The 13,405-nt window shown below is 51.5% G+C and overlaps 1 protein-coding gene across 3 annotated transcripts in view; it reads left to right on the plus strand.

Moving 5' to 3' along the window:
* IL34 (interleukin 34) overlaps window positions 1-13,405 on the plus strand; it is a 69,893-nt gene that overhangs the window by 55,581 nt on the left and 907 nt on the right. For all 3 annotated transcript variants that reach the window (XM_068529001.1, XM_068529002.1, XM_068529003.1), the window contains 5 exons: window positions 3,119-3,530; window positions 8,902-9,035; window positions 9,867-9,944; window positions 10,232-10,393; window positions 13,265-13,397. In XM_068529001.1, coding sequence (XP_068385102.1) covers window positions 3,503-3,530; window positions 8,902-9,035; window positions 9,867-9,944; window positions 10,232-10,393; window positions 13,265-13,397 — 535 coding nt within the window. In that variant the 5' untranslated portion in view covers window positions 3,119-3,502. The remainder of the gene's footprint in view (window positions 1-3,118; window positions 3,531-8,901; window positions 9,036-9,866; window positions 9,945-10,231; window positions 10,394-13,264; window positions 13,398-13,405) is intronic.

Here is a 13,405-nt window from a genome sequence, read left to right on the forward strand (position 1 = left end):
TAACCCCTTATTGGACATATGATTTACAAATATCTTTTCCCATTTGGTAGGTTGTCTTTGTTTTGTTGGTGGTTTCCCTTGCTGTGCAGAAGCTTTTTAGTTTGATACAGTCCCATTTGTTTATTTTTGCTTTTGTTTCCCTTGCCTGAGGAGACATATCTAGAAAGATATTGTTAATACTGACGCCCAAGAGTATACTGCCTATGTTTTCTTCTAGGAGTTTTATGGTTTCAGGTTTTACATTAAAGTCTCTGATCCATTTTGAGTTGATTTTTGTGTATGGTGTGGGGTAATGGTGTAGTTTAATTTTTTTGCATGTGGATGTCCAGTTTTCCCAACTCTATTTATCGAAGAGACTATCCTTTCGCCATTGTATGTTCTTTGTACCTTTGTAGTGAATTAGTTGTGTGGGTTTATATGTGTGGGTTTATTTGAACATAGATTCTGTATTAGATGATATAAGGGATTATTGATTTGGAAATGTGCAATAGTGGTAATGCGATTATATTTTTTAAAGAATCCTTACATACTGGTAAAATGGCCTGTCTGGATTTGCTTTAAAATACTCTAGGGAAAAAAACGGAGGATGGGTGAAACAGGAGTGACAGAATATTGATAATTTTTGAAGCTGAATAATGGCTATATGAGGATCCATTTTACTATTCTACCTTATTTGGGTTTGTTTAACAATGCTATAATAAAGTTTCAAAACGTAAATCAAATGTGGCAGAGGGGAAGAAAAGTCTTGATTAGTATTGAATTCCAGAAAGTTCATCTTCCAATAGAAGATGCTGAGCTGGGCCCTAGGGCAATGAGCTGGGCACCTTTGCCCCCAAGTCTTCCTGAGCTTCATTCAGAGGAGAGAAGCCACCGGAACCACTCCCAGAAGATGCTTTGGGTTAGAACTGACCTGGCTTTTTACAGAGCATTTGCAGAGATGATGCACTTTCAGGCTATATCAATTAGTTTTTGTTGTGTAACAAACTACCCCCAAAGCTTAGTGGTTTAAAATAAACAAACACTGATTATTTCTCATGATTCTGTGGGGTGGCTGGGATTCTGGGCTGACTAGACAGAGGCCAGATGGACTAGTTTAGGATGTTCTCACTCAAATGCCTGAGGCCTCCTATAGGAAGCTAGCCCGGAATTGTGTACATGACATGAAGCCCTCCCAGCAGCAAGAGAGGACAAGCCAAAGGCATAGGCACATCCCACTGGTCAGAGCAAGTCACAGGGCCAAGCCCAGATTAAAGGGAGGTAGAAATAGAGCCTCCTTTGCAGATTGGACTTGCACTGAATGGGATATGGGAGCCGAGGGAGCCAGTCAGGGTCTGACTCAGCCCACCTCTCTGAATGAGACTTACTACTCAGATGTGGCCAAGAGTGGGTCCTGTGTTATTCATGTGCCCCAGGTCTAGAATCCTCTTTCCACTGAGCAGAGGTGGTGAATGAAATGTTATTCAGAAATATAGACCCTGGGCTAATGGAATTAACCAGAAAAAAATCATTCCTATTTATGCTTTTGTTTATCTTCTTTTTTCTGTGGCCTCAACTCAGCCCTATTTTTCATCCACCTCCTCCTTAAATTGAGCGTCTGTGACTCACTCTACAGGGCTGCTAGTTGCTAGAATGTCCCTCCCCACATTCTCAAAGGGCAGAGGGGCTTGATTCACAGGAGGACGATGGGGTTGGGCATGAGGCCTTGGGACAGCTCCCTCCCCCCAGGCCTGTTTCCTCATCTCTGGATGTGGAGGTGGCATGGAATGTCTCTGAGACCCTCGTGGCCCTGCCCTGCTTACAGGGAAGCTGTCAAGCTGGAGCAGGTGGTCCAGTGCTCTGTCCCCTGGGCCTCAGGTCAGGCCTGGCCACTTTGGGGAGAAGAATGCTCTGTGTAGGTGTAATAGATTGGTTGCAAAAGTGGCCCTAATTCTTCACACGCACCCACTTCCATAACTTTTTAAAAATTTTTTTAATTGAAGTATAGTTGATTTACAATGTTGTGTTACTTTCAGGTGTACAGCAAATTGATTCAGTTATATATACGCTCATGTTGCTCATTCATTTGAGGCACTATCTGTTGACTTCCCACCAAGGAACGTGTAGCTCCTCGTCACCCGCTTCCCTCACCACTCATGTGCACCCTCCCCAGGCCCTTGTCCTTCCAGGATCCTTAAGTCATGCTTCTGTTAAATTAACTTTCACTTTTTACTTGCTACTGTGACTTTGAAAATGCTATTTGCAATTGAATTATGTAGAATAATATTCCAACTTTTACTTGTCTAACTTTTCTCTGCATGAGCTTCCAAAGGGCTGTTCCAAACCCCTGGGTAAAGTGGGGGTGGGGTGGGAGAGGCAATTCTCAAACTCCTCCCCCTCCCTCTTCCCCACCAGAGAGAGACAGACAGACAGACACCCCCATTCTTTTAGGTGATTTCCTCTGTGCCCCTCCCCCTGAGAGAAGGCTCTGGCTTCTGTGCCATTAGTTACCTCCCACTTTGTGCCTTCCTGGCTTCCGCACATTTCCCCCATTTCAGTGGATGGGTGGGACCACAGATGGCACCCAGGATTAGGGCTCTGTGGTGTGGCATGAAGGTGACCATGACCCCAATTCTCACTTTCTCAGCTTCTCCGTCCCGGTCTGGTGGTCTAGGGTGCATGGTGGGGGCCTTTCTGGGAGATTTCTGAGTGAGGAGGTGGCTAGGAGAGTGTTCTCTGGGGCATGGAGGGGTGCAGAGCCTGATTCTGGGCTTTTTTTAACCTCCCCACAGTCTAAGCCGTTCATGTATTTCACCTGTGATCTGCCGCCTTCAGGAAGCTCCCTTGATTTAACCCACACAGCTCATTCATTCTGTGGTCCTGCTTTTGTTTTGGCCCCAGGCTGTCAGCTGGTGTCATTTTAACTTACTCCTGGGCTGGGGCTGCCCTTCGGTGGTTCTGTCATTTCTGTGTCCCCGAGTAGCCAGCAACCAGGGCAGGGCTGTGCACCTCTGGCCTTCCCTGGTGGTCCCGGCCAGCGGAGGGTGCAGCCTGCACAGTAGGCTCTGCGCGCCTGTGGCTGATGGCTGAGTGGCAGCACCACTCTTACATAATCAGTTTCTCTCCTCCTTTCTCTTTCCAGAGCCAGATTTCACACTGAGCAGCTGCAGACAGAGAAATCAGAGAAAGCACAACCCAGCCTCAGATTCCGAGGGGCCTGCTGGGGACTCTCTCCTCCTGCTTGGAAGGAAGACCCCGAGGCAGCCGTTTCAGGCCAGGTCTTGGCTGCCATGGGACTCACAGCCACCGCCCCCCGGCTGCCCTCTGCACTGCCAGGCAGATAAGGGTGAGCCCTGCCCAGGAGCACCTGCCGCCTCCTGCTGGGCCACTCCTCCGTGGCTAGTCCTTCCTCGACTTTGGGCCACCTTTGCTGACCCGAGGCCATGTAGGCCCCACTCAGGCCTCTGTGGATAGACACATTGCTGGGGACACCACCTCTGCTCTCTGGGAGACCCAGCGCACCACCATGCCCCGGGGATTCGCCTGGCTGCGCTGTGAGTACTGGGGGGGTTCTGTGGGGACTGCCCAGGGAGAGCTTGGCCCAGAGCCAGGCTTCGTAACCATGGCAACCAGGGCATTCTTCCTGGTGAGAAGTTGAGACGCTTCCCAGCTTAATGGCAGGCACCCTTGGGGACTCCCACGCCGTCTGCCCTGTCTCCAGCTGACTGCAGCTCAGACGGGCATGGTGGGTATGAGCCTTAGGCTGGGTGGGCACAGTCAGTGGGTCACAGGGACAGGACAGGCACTGGGGGTAGGAGGCAGCGTCTCACCTGCTCAGACTCATTGGTGCTGGGGAGTACGGTGGGGATGGAGGTGGCAGAGAGATGATTTCTGGCCTCCCTGGGCGTGACCAGCCAGGGGTGGGGGCTTGTGAAATTGCCTGGGCCCCGAGACACATGGGAGTAGTGCAGCCTGTTCCCTCTGCCTTTCCCTCCATAAAGAGCTAAATCAAAAGGCAGAAAGAGAACAGTGTCGTTGGGGAAAAGAAAAATAGTTGAAATGAGGACAGAAAAGAAAAAGAATTGACAAGTCTCTCAGGCCTGCCTGCTGGTGGGAGGCCAGACCAAGCTCCCTTCAGACTCCAAGATTCAGTTTAATTGACTTAAATTCAACATATTTTTTTCTGGTGCCCCCCACATGCCCACTGGAGAGACACTGCCATGGTGACAAGGACCTGGGCTGTCTCGTGCGTCTCTCTCTAACACCTGGCATGGAGTTAGGTGCTAGGAACTGTGTGCCACTTGCATGAGGTCCGGGGTCTGATCCTGTGAGGGATTCACAGAGGAGATGGGTCCACCCTTGCCCTTGTGGAGGGTACTGCAAAGGGTCTGGATGTTCAGAACAGGTTGAAGGACCCAGACCCAGTGTTCTGGAATCTTCCAAGTCATGAGGAGCAGGGGGAGCAGGAGAAACAGCACGGCGAGGTGCTGCTTGAAATGGTCTCAGAGGTGGGTGGGGTTCACACACGTAGACGTGGGGAGGTGAGGACAGTGTTCCTTCCAGGGAGAGGGGGCAGCGTGAGCAAAGGCTCAGCAGTGAGAGCGTGAGAGGCCAGGCTGGAAAGCTGGTTTGGGCTCAGGTGGCTGAGGCCTTGAAAGCCAGAGTGAAGAGTGGCTAATTCATGAGATAACAGGGAGCCCTGGAAGGTCCGTGACCTGGGCGTGGGAGCTGAGATTGAGAGGTACTCTGCTTTCGGGAGATCAATTTGGCCGTGCTTTTGGGAGTTGCTGTCACAGCCTCCCGGGCAGGATGTGATAGGTGATGAGGGTTCCTTCTGGAGATGGAAGTGAGAATGAAGAGGCCTGGCAGAGGGGACAGAGCTCATGAAGGCAGAGCGCAGGATTGGCAAGGACTGGCTATGGGGTGAGGGGGAGGGAGGGATGAGGATCAGGGGCTCAGAGAGGGGCTGGGGTGCTGGAAAAGGAGTGGCTGCCGTAACAAATTGCCACAGTCTTGGCTTAAAACAGCAGAACTGTATTCTGTCACAGCTTTGGAGGTCAGAAGTCTGAAATCAAGTTGTCAAGGTTATGCTCCCTCTGAAGGCTCTCGGGGAGGATACTTCTTGCCTCTTCCAGCTTCTGGTGGCTTCTGGCATTCCTTGGCTTGTGGCTGCATCACTCCAGTCTGCCTTCATCTGTGAAGCCCATGTGAATGGTCTTTCCTTACATGTGTCTCTGTGTCCTTTCTTCTTCGTGTAAGGGCACCAGTCATTGAATTTAGGGCCCACCCTAAATTCAAGAGGATTTCATCTGGAGATTCTTAATAACATTTGCAAAGACCCTATTTCCAAATAAGGTTGCATCTGAGGTTCTTGGTGAATGTAAATTTGGGGGTATCTACACACACAGGCACAGATGTGGGGGTGGTGGACAAGCCCCATTTGTCACTGCGCACAGGACATTACTCTTTCTTCAGTCTCCTCTTCTGTCTTGCAGGCCTCTTAACTGTGGAGATAGGGGGGCACGGCGGGCCTCCCGACCAGGGTTGCACTAGCTGTGGGGCTTTCAGAATGCAGAGGGTGCGTGAGGCTACAGCTGTGCTGGCCCTGCCTAGTTACCTGTTTGCTGGCCTGTTTTTCAGAGTGGAGGCAACAGGAAGGGAGCTTAAAATTGGGAATGGTAGTTGGGCTGCAGACTTGGAGGAGGTCTAAGTTTGGGAGAAGGCAGATCATCTGTGGACAGAGTTTCTGGGGCAACCCATGTGTGCCAGGCTGGGAAGCACGGAGGCTCTGTGAGTCTCTGCTACGAGGCTAGTGGCCAGGCCCCCGAAGGCTCCAGACTGGGACTCAGATGAGGGCAGGTGGGGTAGGACTTGGGGGTGGAGTGGGCAGCCACAGGGTGACTGCCACACTGGAAAGAAGGCTCAGTGTGGACAGGGATACTGATTTTTAAAGAAAAGATGGAAATTTGGATTTTTATGTGAAATCTCTGCGAACCAGAATGTGGCCCTAAGGACACCAATTTGTAAACTGTCACTTTCTGTCAAGTGCGGTCCCCAGACCAGCAGCATCAGTTTTACTTCAGGACTTGTTAGAAATGCAGATTCTCTGCTCCCCCGCTCCACTACCTCATACCTGCTCAATCAGATACCCTGGGTGGGCCTTTACCAGCTTCTACAGGAGACCCAGATGCCTGCTCCCGGTTCCCTGCTCGACGTGAACCCCAAAGTGCTGAGTAACACGTCCTCTCTGTGGTTCACAGCACTGTGCATTCACACACTGGGAGCTGCGTTGTCTGGTCAAGACGGTGAGTGAGGGGCTTCCCTGGTGGCGCAGTGGTTAAGAATCCACCTGCCAATTCAGGGGACACAGGTTCGAGCCCTGGTCCCGGAAGATCCCACATGCCGCGGAGCAACTAAGCCCGTGCGCCACAACTGCTGAGCCTGTGCTCTAGAGTCCGCGAGCCACAACTACTGAGCCCACGTGCCACAACTACTGAAACCTGCACGCTCTAGGGCCTGCGTGCCGCAACTACTGAGCCTGTGTGCTGCAGCTACTGAAGCTCACGCGCCTAGAGCCCATGCTCCACAACAAGAGAAGCCACTGCAATGAGAAGCCCGCGCACCACAATGAAGAGTAGCCCCCACTTGCGGCAACTAGAGAAAGCCCGCACACGGCAATGAAGACCCAAAGCAGCCAAAAAAAAAAAAAAGACAATGAGTGAATTGGACAGATGGTGCTAGAGACAGGGGTTGGTGCTAGAGATAGGGGTTGGTGCTAGAGACGGGTTGGTGGCTGGCGTAGGCAGGGGAGCCTCTGGGGAGGGAAGGAGTCTTGGTGAGACCTTGGAAGGGGTCTGCCATGTGAGAGGATACCCAGGGCAGGGGCAATGTGTGAGCCTAAACCCTGAGGCAGGAATGATCCTGACCAGCAGGGGTGCCAAGCTGAGAGTGTTAATGACGTAGAGACAAGGGAGAAAGCAAGCAGAAACACTGGTTTATCTGTTCCCTTGTCCAAATATTGGGTTGAGAACATGGGAAGAGAGAGACAGAGGAAGTGCAAAATGGATTGCAAATTTGCAAGTTTGCAAAAAATGTGCTATCAGACTTCTGTGAGGGGAAGGGCTGGTGGGCTGCAGGCCATAAGGGGCATAGGCTTGAGTAAGCCTGAGCTTCTGGCCCAGCAGGGGCACAGGCATGGCAGCAGCACTGAGAAGGGGGTGGGAAAGTGAGTGTCAGCAGGCCCAGGCCGGTGAGGGTTTAAGAACAAAAGTCTCCCTAAGTGCCAGAGAAGTGAGTGCAGAAAGTCCGGTCAGTAATTGCTGCTCACAACCAGGGGCGAATCAAAGAGGTGACTCAGCCTGCCTGGCTATTTTGGGGGAAAAAAGGAAGAAAGAGAGAAAGAGAGAGAAGGAGGACGGAAGGGAGGAAGGAAGGAAGAGGGAGAAAAGGAAAAAAAATTACTGCTTTTGACTATTAACAATAATACATACTAATTATAGAATGTAAAATATATCCTAAAAAATATAAAGAAGAACATAAAAATCTCCCATAGAGATTTGGTGCATTTCTTTCCATTGCATTTTCTATACACACACATACACATAATTAACAAAATTCAAGTCATGCTTTATACCCAGATACGGTGTGTTGAATCATGCTTTTTAAAACTTTGCTAAGCGTATCAAAAGTATTTTTCTTATCATATAAGCATATCATAAGTATTCTTTGGCAATGTGATTTTTATTGGCTACATTCGTTATTATTGAACATCTAGGCCACTTACAGATGTTCACTATTACAAAATAATACTGCAAAGGAAAGTCTTTGTCACAAATCTTTCGGTTATGTCTCTCTTTTGTTTTCCTTCACGTTTATTCCTAGAAATGAGTTTAATGGGTCAAAGGGTGTGGACAATTTTAAAGCTTAGTGGGTTGAGGTGTGTGGGCATTATTAAGTCCACTAATAACAAAAATTGCCAAATTGCTTTCCAGGATGAGAGCATCTGCCTCACTATTTTGCCAGCAGCAAGTGTCATTAAAATAAAATAAAACAACAGTAACAACAACAAAAAAGTCTTTCCATTTGGTAGGTGAAACATGTATCGATTGTTTTGACGTGAATTTATTAGCGAGGTTGAGTTTCAGATACGTCTCTTGCCCATCTATATTTTGTTCTTTCTGCTCCCATCAACTTAACCCTTGTTCATGTTTGTTGCAAATTCTCTCAGATAATTTTTGTAAGTCTGTTCAGTTACACAGAAATCACACTGTTTTTAAAGTCACAGTGACCTGCAGTGGTGAAGGCTGGTAATGTTTGGATCGTTTGTTAGCGGGGAAGAGAAACAGCCTGAGTGAGGTTCGCTCAGCATCCCGGAAAGACCAAACTGGAAGGGCCGCTACAAACCTGCTGGTACCTCTAATTAAGAGGCATGTCAAGGTCAGATAGAGCAGGGAGGACAATGGAGTGGGTCACCCAAGAGTCATTTGTAGAGCTGGACCTAGAATCCACAGCTCCAGAGTCTCTGGATGGAAAATGCAGCAAAAGGCTTTGAAAACTCAGAGGCTCTAGATAGGGGCAGGGGGTTACCATGGAAAGGAGGCTGTGCCTGCCCCCTGGGGCAGGAGTGGGAAGGAGACTGGAGACCAATCCCAGGACGTGGCTCCTGGGGGACTTTGCCAGCCTTGGGTGGGAGGTGGCTGGGCTGGACGGTTCATGCTTGTCTGCATTGCTGTCCTGGAGCCCGGACCGCAGGGAGAGTATTCCTGGCGCTGGGAAGGCCTCCTTGGGACGCTGCGCCCCCCACCCCGGCCCTTCCGAGAGGACTTGTGACTGGGAAAAGGGAGGTCGTGAGCACAGCTCTGCATACCCGGGCGGTGTGGGAGCCACGCAGGTGGCTCACGTGTTCTTGTTGTGTGCGGTCCACAGATCTCGGGATCCTCCTGGGCATGGCCTTGGGGAACGAGGGTTTGGAGGTGTGGCCCTTAACCCGGAGCGAGGAGTGTGCCATCACTGGCTTTCTGCGGGACAAGCTGCAGTACCGGAACCGCCTTCAGTACATGGTAACCACGTCGGCACTTGTTGTGTCCCTCTTCCAAAGCCCTGTGGCTCATGCGACGTAAGGACCTGGAAATTCAGTCCCTCTCCTTGGACTTGTGTCAGGCCTGTGCCTGCCATGGCTCCCTTCTCCCTCACACACACCCATGTGCCTGGTCTGCACTTCCTGTCCCCGCTCCTGCCATCCTTCCCCGGGGCCTCCAACCCTCCTATCTGATCTGACCTTTGATCCCACCTCCAGGTGGCACTCACCCAGTGACTCAGGAATGGATTCCAGGAAACCATGGGGGAACCCCAGACACTATTTAGCAGGGGAGATAAGGACCTAGAAATTAGAATGTTTGATTCTTTTTATAGGGTGGACCACGTGGCATGTGGCTCTGTAGGTCTTTTTTTTTTTTTAACAGCTTTTTTGAGATATAATTCACATACCACACACCTCACTTGTTCAAGTGTACATTTCTGTGGCTTTTAGTGTATTCGCAAAGTCATGAAACCATCACCATGATAAGTTTTAGAGCAATCTTTTAAAGTCATTTTCCTCACCCCTCCTAAAGGATATGATTCTCTAGGAGTAGTAAGCCTCTCATCCTACATTTTGGCTCGAGACTTATGCCTTAACACGTTTTGTTTTGTTTCACCTTCCCTGTGTCCCAGAGGAAAGAGCTGTCTTTATCCCAACTGGGAGCCAAGCACATGTTTTCTGTAGAGGACCACCGCTGCCATCAAGGGCCGGTCCTGGGTCCTCTTCTCCTGCATCAATTTCTTCTCGGAGGTTGGGGGAGTCTGAGCCATTTCTGACTCTGATCTCATCCTTTGTTCTTGTATCTCCCCAGAAACACTACTTCCCCATCAACTACAGGGTCAGTGTGCCTTATGAGGGGGTACTCCGAATGGCCAACGTCACCAGGCTGGTGAGAATCCCCCCTCTGGAATGGGGAGGCCCCTGCCTCCTGGGACATCCTGTGGACCCTGCCTGGAGGCACATTGGTCTGGGCAGATCCTGTTGCCAGGGGTCTTTCCTGGCCCCTCAAGCAAGCCTGCCCTTGGCTCAGGCCCCAGGTGCCCCTCCCACCCCATCCACAGTGGATGCCCGTGGTCCTCCCCCTGTGCAGGGCAAATCTGGGGGGCGGTCAGAGCTGTGGGGGGCAGGCCCAGAGGCTCCTGTCTGGGGTTTCAATAATTTCTCCTGTCCCTGCAGCAGAGGGCCCGGGTGAGCCAACAGGAGCTGCGGTATCTGTGGGTCTTGGTGAGTCTCAGTGCTACTGAGTGGGTGCAGGAGGTGCTGCTCGAGGGCCATCCATCCTGGAAGTACCTGGAGGAGGTACATACGCTGCTGCTGGATGTCAAACAAGGCCTCCCGGTGAGCTGTGCGGAGGTGCAGGTGGCCAGGGCGGGTGCGTGTGTGTGTGTGTGTGTGTGTGTGTGTGTGTGTGTGTGTGTGTGTGTGTGTGGCCAAAAACTATCAAGGGAGAAGATAAAGGCATGGAAAGTTCTGGCATGTCCTGGAGAGTGTGGGAGAAATGGGGGGGGGCAGGGTGGTGGCCTGGGCTTGGGGGGCAAGAGATGCACCTGAGACCCTGTTCTTACGCTCTGCAACCCTGGGCGAGTCATTGATCCCTCTCACTTTATTTCCACATCTAAGAAAAGAGGGAAAGGCGGAGGGATAAATGGGTGGAGCACAGGAGGGTTGAGGGCAATGAAACTCTTCTGTATGATGCTGTACCGGTGGGTATAATTGCATTTGTCAAAGCCCGTTGAAAGTACAACAGAAAGAGTGAACCCTAACATAAACGTACCTTAATTAATAATAATAATAGAGGTTCCCGATTGCTGCCTGTTGAGCAGTGTTGATCGGAGGCCTGGGGGATACGTCTTCCAAAAAGCCTAGAGGGTAAGGTGACAGGGTCGGTGTGTGTCCTTGCAGGCCATGTGCCATGGGACCCCTCCCCACACCCCCGCCTTGCCCTACTGCCCCCCCCCCCACCAGCCCTCCTTAGGACCCTGGTACACAACTGCCCCGGGGCCCCACCTGCTGCCCAGCAAGAACAGCCAACAGGAAGCCAACTGTGAGCTTCTGCTGACACCAGGGCTCGGGGCCAGCACCTGCTTTTGCAGCTGCCGAGAACTTTGTGGAGGCTCTCCATTCTGGCGGGGACCGGGAGACCCAGCCATTTCCTTGGTGGCTTTCTTGTGCCTGTGGGCAGGGGGGGTTGGAGCTGACCTGGGGAACGGACTGTGTTCCATCCTCAGTTTTCCTTGGGAGTGTATCTGGCTCTGTGAGCTCTGGGGAGCTGGTTTGGGGGCTGGGAAGGAGATTGTGGGTAGGCTGAGGCCCTGCCCACCTGGGCTCTTCAGATTGAACCAGCTTTGTTTTTTAAAGATTTTTTTTTTTTGACGTGGACCATTTTCAAAGTCTTTATTGAATTTGTTACAATATTGCTTCTGTTTTATGTTTTTGTTTTTGACCATGAGGCATGTGGGATCTTAGCTCCCCAACCAGGGATCGAACCCGCACCCACTGCACTGGAAGGCGAAGTCTTAACCACTGGACCACCAGGGAAGTCCCTGAACTAACTTTTAACCTCTTCTTTCTCACAGTGTTAATGGTTGATGGCCCGTTCCATATGTGCCCAACATCTATGGGGCAGTGGGTCTTCCCTCTAGGGAGAGGGCCATGGGCATGGGCCCCTTTGCCCTCCTGCCACGCTCACTTCTCTCTCTAAGCCTTTGTATATTAGTTTTTTTGGGGACTGCCATCACAAATTACTACCAACTGGTGGCTTAAAACAACAGAAATTATTCTATCGCAGTTCTGGAGAACAGAAGTCTGAAATCAAGGTGTCAGCAGGGCCATGCTCCCTCCAAAGGCTCCAGAGGAGGATCTTTCCCACCTCTTCCAGCTTCTGGTGGCTGATGGTGTCCTTGGCTTGTGCAGCGTCACTCCACCTTCCGCCTCTGTCTTCACATGGCCTTTCCCTCTGTGTCCCAGAGAAGGACCTGTGTCCTTTCTCTTACAAGGGCAACAGTCATTGGATTTAGGGCCCACCATAAATCCAGACTGCACTCATCTGGAGATCCCTGACTTAATTACATCTGCATAGACCCCATTTCCAAACAGGTCACATTTGCAGGTACTAGGGATTAGGCCTTGGACAGAGCTTTTTTAGGGGGTTGTGGGGCAGGGGGACACACAGTTCAACCTAGAACACTTTACTTTTAGGAAGGTCCTTCCCCAGCTCAGGTCCCATGTTTCCTCCTGCTCCGTGTCTTTTTTTTTTTTTTTTTAAGTATTATTATTTGTTTATTTATACATACATTTATTTATTTATTTATTTTTATGTTTGGCTGCGTTGGGTCTTCGTTGCTGCGCGTGGGCTTTCTCTAGTTGCGGCGAGCAGGGGCCACTCTTCGTTGCGGTGCGCGGGCTTCTCAGCGGTGGCTTCTCTTTGTTGCGGAGCACGGGCTCTAGGCACGCAGGCTTCAGTAGTTGTGGCGTGCAGGGGCTCAGTAGTTGTGGCTCGTGGGCTCTAGAGCGCAGGCTCAGTAGTTGTGGCACACCGGCTTAGTTGCTCCGCGGCATGTGGGATCTTCCCGGACCAGGGCTTGAACCTGCATCCCCTGCAGTAGCAGGCGGATTCTTAACCACTGCGCCACCAGGGAAGTCCCGTGCTCCGTGTCTTCTATGACGGTTCTGGCCCCTGCTCTGTCCCTCCCATGGTGCCTGGTGCTCCCCACACCAGGTTCCTTTTGTTAAGTGTTGTGGAGAGGAGACCCCGAGCTTGGAGCTGGAGACCCAGCCCTGTCAGTGCGCCTCACGATATGACTGACCCTCCTGAGGGTCCTGTCTCTTCTTCACTGGAGTCGGTGTGGGTCTTTGCATCCTGAAGGACAGTGTCCCTGGGATAGGGACTCCTCATGTGGTGGTGGCCGGGCCTGGGCTAGAACAGCAAGGATGCCCCCACCTCCTCCCTGTCTGGCCTGCCCCTAGGAGAGGAAAAGAGAAGCTTCTGTGTGTTGTGCTTGAGTGAGGGACATGGAGGGAGCCCCTCCCAGGAAAAATGGCACCTGCAGGAAGGAGAGAAATTGCTCTCAGGCGTCCTGGTCACAGGGATCTCTTGTCCTCCTTCCAGGCAGGACAGCCACCACCACCCCCCGCCCCCCACAGCTCTCCTGGGATCTCTTCACAGGCTGGGGGTGGCACCTGTGGTCCTAAAGTTTCCCTCCCTTCCAGGGTGTGGAGGTCAGCCCCCAGGTGGAAGCAGTGTTGTCCCTCCTGAGTGCCCCAGGAAGCCTGAAGCCGGTGCGGCCCAAAGCTCTGCTGGACAACTGCTTGCGGGTCATGGAGCTGTTGTACTGCTCTTGCTGTAAGGAG

This window comes from Eschrichtius robustus, chromosome 19, assembly GCF_028021215.1.
Source record: "Eschrichtius robustus isolate mEscRob2 chromosome 19, mEscRob2.pri, whole genome shotgun sequence".
Lineage (NCBI taxonomy): Eukaryota > Metazoa > Chordata > Mammalia > Artiodactyla > Eschrichtiidae > Eschrichtius > Eschrichtius robustus.